The 7,727-nt window shown below is 49.6% G+C and overlaps 1 protein-coding gene and 1 long non-coding RNA gene across 2 annotated transcripts in view; both read right to left on the bottom strand.

Moving 5' to 3' along the window:
• Positions 1-1,153: 1,153 nt before the first annotated feature.
• On the bottom strand, positions 1,154-6,642 carry NPPA (natriuretic peptide A). Its single transcript, XM_019541323.1, has 3 exons — positions 4,517-6,642; positions 2,672-2,957; positions 1,154-1,435 (listed from the first exon to the last, which is right to left on the bottom strand). The coding sequence occupies exons 1-3, from the start codon at positions 4,634-4,636 to the stop codon at positions 1,419-1,421; spliced, it is 423 nt and encodes a 140-aa protein (XP_019396868.1). The 5' UTR covers positions 4,637-6,642; the 3' UTR covers positions 1,154-1,418.
• Positions 6,643-6,689: 47 nt separating this feature from the next.
• The window catches only part of LOC109314265, an 18,847-nt gene continuing 17,809 nt past the window's right edge, over positions 6,690-7,727 (bottom strand). Inside the window, exon 3 of the long non-coding RNA XR_002102260.1 lies at positions 6,690-7,483. This is a non-coding gene — a long non-coding RNA (uncharacterized LOC109314265). The remainder of the gene's footprint in view (positions 7,484-7,727) is intronic.

Raw genomic sequence — 7,727 nt, 5'->3', positions numbered from 1 at the left:
GCTTTCTGGGGTGTGTGGAAGCAGAAGCTGGTGATTAGCCTTAGATGCCCGAGTGTGCATGCTGATTTGCAGAAGTGGGAGGCACCTGGAGCTGGGGTGACCTCCATGTGAACAGCACGATGTAGGTTAGGCACTTGGGAAAATCAACCTGTATATTTAGCATTCAGACTTTCCCTAAAAATGAGGGATGGCTGGGGAGGCCAAGCTTCAGATACCCATTCTCAGAAAGCTCTGGATCATGGGTGCTAGCCCAGAATTAAATCCATCGGAGCTGCAGTTAGATGGCCCTAGGCCTGTTCCTAAAGTAACTCGCTATGTGTTCATGTGGCTGTGATTACCACAGCAGGGTGGAGACGGGTGTCCAGGGAAGACCAAAGAGAAATGGCTGCAGAATGGTGGGATTCACACTCACCCCCAAATCTGAGAGACTCGTGCTTGCAGTCCAGCGCTCTGAGCCCGGGGGGTCTGCAGCACAAGCGCTACAAATGCTATGCTTTGCAGGTGCTAATCAAAGTACCTGATTGCTGATTTGTCTCTGGTTTGTGCTGTTAAGCACATGCAATGTGCCCTTCCTCCCCTTGTAAGAAATGTGCAAACCAACCCCTAACAGTTTTCTACCTATGTTGTAAAGAGCTTGCTGGTCACAGCTCTGTGGGCAGACCTATTCCAGCAAACCCCCATGGCACAAGCCACAAAACAGGGTGGGCCACCCAGCCCACTTTTAGCACGTTCATTTATATAACCCACAAATCCGCAGTTGTCATTCTGGTTAAAACTGTATAGCTATTTCTTTTAACTGCATAGCTAGCGAAATTAGTGTGCTAAAAGTTGGTCAGGCCATGGCCCAGGTGGCCCATCCCATTCTGCAGCCTGTGCCCCATGGAGAGAGTTTGTACCAGCAAGAGGATTCTCCTACTGAGAGAGCTTCAGCTGGCTCCCCTAATGGACTAATCCATATGAGCACAAGTCTCTTGCTCTTGTAACTAATCCTAATAGCAGGCACATCTGGCTTAGGTATGGCAGTGAGGGGTGTAGGTGTTCCCCTCACGTCTCGCCAGCTCGGCTATGCTGTTTTCTGAAGTCCATCACTAGTAAATCAGTAAGATGCCACCTCCTGGAGATGAGAGCACTTCATAAAATATACGCACTTTGATTCAGGAAAAAAACCACATCCTTTTTAATGCAACAAACAAGAGAAAAATCCAGCCTAGAAGACTAATGTGTTAGTTTTATTTCAACATGATCTGTTGGTGCGAAAGTAAGAAATGTTCTTTTTATAAAACATTGAATAAATAAATAAATAAAAATAAATAAATAGGCACAACTTTTTTCCATGACAGAGTTTAGAAAGCACATGGTAAGCATCCGGGGAGAAATGGGCACTGGAAAGCATCCTTCAAGAGTGCTGGGAAGTGGCTTTAATTCTTCCTGGAGCCTGCAAGCAAAACAGAGGAGAAGTTATTGCCACTTGCTGTGCCTTTCAGGGCTTGTAGTTACCCACATCACCCTTCTCGCCAGAGGTCTTGACTAAAAATCAGATCAAATTGCCCAAGGCAGCTCTCTTGCATAACCTCTAGAAAACTACTTTGCCCCTGAGGCTTTACTCTGCTTTGTGAAACGTGTAGCAACTTTCATCCATAGATCTCCTTGAAAGAGCTGCACAGTGGTATCGCATGCTGTGCTAATATGATGTCGAGGAAGGAGAACGCAAGTAAAACAATGTCTAGGGCATAATATTAGAAACCATGCCTGAGCGCTTCTTAATGAAGGCACTGTCTTTTTAAAATGGTATTAAAATATTCCCTTCCCCACCTCCTCAAAAAGAGGATTTATCTGATACTAGTTAGTTACTGCGGTTGGTGCTCAGCTGGTGGGAACCTGTATCGCCCTGTTGATTCAACTGTTCTGGCTCACACCAGCAAGAGATCCAGTCCTAAATCTGTACCAAACAAAACGACTCCCCATCCTCTCTGTGCTTGGGTTTCCTTGTGGCATGTCTGTTGGCAGGGACATGGGAAGCAGACCAGCTTGATGCACTGGTTTGCAGTCCCGGCTGGCTGAAGTGGGAAGTGTGTGGATACGGACAAAAGGCCGTTTCTGCGGAGCTTTTCTATCGAACCCTCATTAAAACCCTTCTTTTTGGAGCTTTCCTTTTTTCTTTAAGCAAACATGTGAGGCAGTGACAATGTGAGCCTCATGTAAGGCTGAAAATGTGTATGATCTCTTCCAAACCTGGATATCTCTGGCACTTGAAGCACAATCTCCCAGGCTTTCTGTGGTGCCCACCGCCATGGTATCTAGGCACTTTGCATTGCCCAGTGTTCAGGTAACTTTATCAAGCGCCACTAGTTTGCACAGTGACTTATCCACAGGGTATGGCAGGGCCAGGCCCAGGCCCAGAGAGTTGTTTCTTGCCCACTGAGTCAACTGTCTCGCTAAGGTGAGATGAACATTGGACAAGGGGGAGCCAAGGCACCAGTCTGGGAGGAGAGTGAAGGGAAGCAGCATTGCTTGGGTGGTGGGTGCCTGAGCTTGAAGGATACCTAAACAGAGGGAGAGCATGGCAGAGGGCCCTGAAGTGAGAGTGGGTAAAACTGGAGGGCTGGGGTGAGTATAGGGGGAGTGAGAACTGATGGCCAATGTGTGCAAGGGGGGTTATAAGGGGACTCACCATTGCAGCCCATCCCGCTCAGGGACCCGATTCTGTCAATCCTCCTCCCAAAGCAGCCGGAGTCGCGCATCATCTTGGGGGCCTGCAGCCCCCTCAGCCTCTTGAGGAAGGGGTCACGGTAGGACTGAGAGGCACTAGGGGTGAACCTGGGCTCAGGCTTTGGGACGTCACTGTCCTCTAAGAGCTCTGCTGGCATCTCTTCCTCGGCTTTAGGCTCCTGCAGGTCGGGGCTAGACTCCAGGGCTTCCATCAGTGAGAACTTGTCCTCCAGCCTCTCCAGGAGTGCCTGCAAGGGAAAAGCAGACTTCAACCTCCATATCCATGGGCTTCTCACTTTCCTTTCCACCCATGTTGTCTTGGTATCACCCCTCATCCCAGCAAGTGGGGGTGCAGTGGGGGCAAACTGGAGAACCGTCAGGCTACCAAGGACCAGCAGCTCTTGTTTCCTCCTTGTCCAACCCAGACTGGTCTGATTTTTTTTTTTTTTTCCTTACTGCAAAAGCACCATGCAGCCCTAAGCAAAGGTGAGAGGAGCTGGCACAGATGGCAGTGACACTCCTCGCAGGGAAGGGGAAGTACATTGGGGAAGGAGTGAAATCCAGGTCTGCATCCTCTCCAGAAGGATGTACCTGACTGTCTCCCAAATGGTGCACAGCTGTGGGGCATTTCTGGGGCCATCTCTCAGTGTCTCTGGCTGAAGCTGCTGCCTGCAGTGCAAAGCTTGGGCTAGCCAGGAGGCTGCCAGCTGTGCAGCCTTCTGCAGACCTCACACCGATTCACCCGATCTCTGCCACCTTTGGGTTACTGCAATGGGATTTATATAGGGAAGCTTTTGAAGGAAGCCCCAAAGCTGCAGTCAGTGCAACTCAGTAGAATGGGCATTTTTTAAGCCTGTCCTCAGGGGGAAATTTTAAATTGGTCGGTGCTGCCTTGACTTACCCTAGGAGCAGGTTGCCTACAAAGACTGTTCGGATCAGCTGGGAGCTGATCCTAGGGCTGGATGCCCTGGGGTGAGGAGCAGGTCTCTTTGGATGTACTGCCTTTGGCAGCTTGCAGGAGCAGAACCTGGCAAGCTTGGAGGCATCGTGCAAAGAATTTAGGCTTAACTCTTGCCAGTCTTCTAGCAGCATCGGGGCATATCTGCCGCTCTCTGGTCCCAATCCAGCAAAGCAGTTGGGTACATGTTTAGTTTTAAGCACCCAGCTAACCTCGCTGCATCTTGCAAGGTTGAGCCTTAGTTTTGTATTGAACCCTAGGCTGATATAGCAATATAGCCTGTGTATAAACATAACCTCCTAGCACTGGATGCTGTTCTGAATGAGCACACAGTGTCTCTGTTCAAACAGTACAAGGTCCATGTAAGACAGGTGCCAGCAGCACCCCACCCCAGCTCACGTATTCACGTGCTGCCCGTGTAAATGCACACTGACAGCTTCACTGTTCTCTGCTTTAATGCACCTGTGATTCAGTGAGAGATTTCCAAGTCTCCTTTCTTCCCTGGGAAAGTGGCAGCCACCCCTTTCTGAAGTCCCTCTTGGGACTTGCCTTTACTTTTGCTCAGAGCAGGTGTTTGTGCTGAGGAGGCAGGCACTCCACAGCTGGATGGCTCTCGGCATCCCTCTGAAGGGATCGGAAGGTCTCAGGACTTCAGGGTTCCCCAAGCAGAATGCAAGCCCTCTCTTGCAAAGAGTTAAAGCTGACAGGGCGTATAATGGTGGGGTGCCCCAGCCAGATTTCTGCTTGTAAATCTATGCCGGATGGAGTAGCTGCCCTAAAGAGAACAGGTGACACCCCATCCTACCTCACTAACACTAATAGCCTAATATTACAAAGCAGAGTCCTCACCTCCATGCTGGCCAGTTCTTTGGCAGGGCTGAGGCTGTAGATGGGGTTGGCTCGGTTGGACTGGAACTGGAAGAGCAGCAGCAACAGGAGCCCGTAGAGAAATGAACCTTTTGTGTCCATCCTGCTGGGTTGGCTTGGAATAGGAGCAAGTTGGAGCTGCTTCTGAGAGGTCCCTTCTGGTCTCGATGGCTCACTCCTTCGTTCTGTTTGCTCCTCTTTCTGGCTGCTCTTTTATACTCTTTGGGTGTGATCCCTGCTTCCTAGGTTATCGGGGGGTTTATCGGGGGTACATTCCAGTCCTACAGCAGGCATGCAGCTCTGTCAAAAGAAGATTCCCTTTATTAGCTGTCATTAGGAGGTGGCTGCTACTGAGGAATGTCTGTCACAAGTCAATGATTTCATGTCGCTCTTTCCCCACCCTCCCCTCCTTGATACCAGGCACTGAGATTACATAGTCCAGCTAGAAATTCTTAGCAATTTTGTTACAAGAGACCCCCATAGTCCGATTCACGGGGATGGGAAAACAACTTTGAGATGGCTCTAGATTCCGCTTAATAAGGAGCTTTTTGGGAAGGAAATGCCTTATATAGAGAAAGAAGAGGCCAAAGACACGAGCTTCAGGGAGGGTAGAAACAGAGGAAGGTAAACTTCCTTCTAGGAGATCAAGTGTCTCACAGACTTCCCTGTTACATGGAAGACCTCCAGCTGCTGCATGCTATGGCATGTACTGAAAATCTCTGGTTCTGGGCTCTTTTCTTCTCCATGGTTTTAAAGGCAATCGCGCTACACTACACAGTCTTTATGTTACTTGCTTGTACACTGCCTACAACAGCAGGGTCCTGATCTGAGGTGCTTCAGCGCTATTGTAATACTAATAACTCTTGGAGGGACACTTTAGGGTTGCTGAGCCTTTCCAGAATTACTTTATTAGCAACGGCAACTGCCATGCCTTTGAGCATTGGGATGCTAGTCACACTTAAGTCAATAGGAGTTTTCCATAAGCATGGACTACAGGGTCTGACTGTAAGTAACTTCAAGGAAATGCAGAGGGAATCGCATTCAGAGGAGACTGCTCCTGAGACATGTGCAATGAATTTGGCACACGGTTGCATCAGCTTGAAAGAGGATGTTTGTGCTGTGAAATCTGAGTGAAGCTTTTCAAAACTTGGTTTAAGAGAATGTGCATGTCTGGGGCGGGGGTTAGGGTTAGAGGGGGTGTACACAAATGCATGTATTCAGTGCAAGAACAAATAGCTTCTGTTTTGTTAGAGTTCACTATTCTAGCATTCAGCTGATTTTTAGAAGTCCAAATAATGATTGATAGTGATTATGCTGAATCTGTATATTCCTAAATTATCTGCATTTACTTTTCAACTCTATATGAGTAAAAGGAGGGGTAGTAACGGTGTCTCGGTTTGCAAGGGTGTTTTAAGCTATGAAATATACAATGTACTTTGCATCTTGCATGACTGGCTTCCCGTGTTAGAGATGAAGGTAAAGAGTGACTCTGTGCCGGCACTGCATTTCCTAGTCTGAGTGAATCTCCAGCGTTTTAAATGATGAAAAGTCAGAGCTTGAAAAGAATTTCTTGAAATATTTATTAAAAAGGATATGCTGCTTGTTGTTCGCATACAGTGTGTGTGACTATATAAACACTGTGCGTACGCATGCGCAAATCCCCAACTTGAATAGGGCATTATGAAGGCTGCAAGTCAAACGCTCAAAGGTTAGAAAATGCCAAAATGAAGCTTTCCTGTGCAACCTCAATTTGGCTTTCTGTACGTAGGTGCTATGATGGCCCCATAATTACACTGTCATACCCAATTTTTTTCCACAGGACCTCTGCCTCTGTCAGTGCCCAGGGTGGGTGAACAGCTCTCGGCTATCTTGCTCTCTCCTGATTGGGGTGACTCTGTTTTATTTATTGCGTGCTCTTCAAATCCTTCACTGAAGGCAGAACAATTAGCTGCTTTGTGGGCTTTGCTGGGGCACTGGGCTCTGTAGGTTTTGAAGGCTTCATGGACGGCCATGTGTCTGTCTTCACAACACCTCTATGCAAAGAGCTTTTATTATCCCTGTTCTGAAGATGGGGACTAAGGGGCATGGAGATGACAGTCTAAAATGTACACACATGCGCGCACACACAGGCACATGCACACACACACACATATGCACACACATTTTGGGGTGGGGAAGTGACTAATATGAGGCACCTAAACCCTGATTTCTCAGTGTGCTACTCCCTGTTCAGAGCACAGGTCAGTGGACTTTATGGGTATTGGACTGTCTCATACTCTTGAAAATCAGAGATCAGGGTCTTCACCTAGGTCTTGACCCAGAAAGCCAGGAACACTAACAGTGACCGCATCTGAAAAGTTTAGGGTAAGTGACTTGAACTGGACTCTTACAGGGTGTCTGTGGCAGGGACAGGAAGAAAATCTGCCTGTGCGCCTCATTTTTAGGACCACACTTTGCCCACTCCCACCTCCCAACAGCTGCATTAAAGATACCAGAGTATATGACGGTGGGGTCTGGGCCCTTAATCAATATAGTTCAACTCTCTGTTCCTTGCACGTTGAATCCCAGTGTCCTCACTCGGGCAAAGCTGCTGTGAACAGCAGGGCTTATCCCCGAGCGAGGGGGTCCTGGGGAGACCGAAGCAGCGATGAAGCGGCGAGCTGGGCTCCCCACAGCGGAGCCCTCTTAGCGACCAGCCGCTGCCGTGTCCTGAGATGTGCTTCCTCGCTGCTTCCTCGGCTGTCAGTGTCGTCAGGCATGGCCAGGTCTGGCCTCCACCCCGTTTTAGCCTTTTTGCTCCCTGATGAACGCGTGGCTCTAGACAGGGGGTTAAAATGAGCCATGGAGGAAACTCTTATTGTAGGGAGCCGCTCTGTCAGGAGTCAGTAATGTCATATCCAGCGTCTGTGGTGGTGTATACAGCAGTCACCTGGGGCACGGGCGGTCGTGCTCCGTGAAGAGCTTGGTCCCTGGAGCCCCTGGGGCCGGGGAGACTGCAGAGGGGGCAGGGAGGTGCAGGACCTGGGACACAAAGCTGCCCCAGGGCTGGGGCTGCCCCTCCCTTCCCCCTGGGCAGAGTTCCTCCCCGCGGTCCCCCAGGGCCGAGTCCTAGCTGGGGGCCCTGGCCTGAGCTCGCGGGAAGGGCCGCTTGGTTCACGGCTGCCTCCCACGGCCAGGGGCAGCTGGGCGGGGG

Source organism: Crocodylus porosus, unplaced genomic scaffold (assembly GCF_001723895.1).
Source record: "Crocodylus porosus isolate Cpor-Errol unplaced genomic scaffold, CroPor_comp1, whole genome shotgun sequence".
Lineage (NCBI taxonomy): Eukaryota > Metazoa > Chordata > Crocodylia > Crocodylidae > Crocodylus > Crocodylus porosus.
The sequence above is the reverse complement of the archived record's forward strand: the minus strand, read 5'-3'. Positions and strand labels throughout refer to the sequence as shown.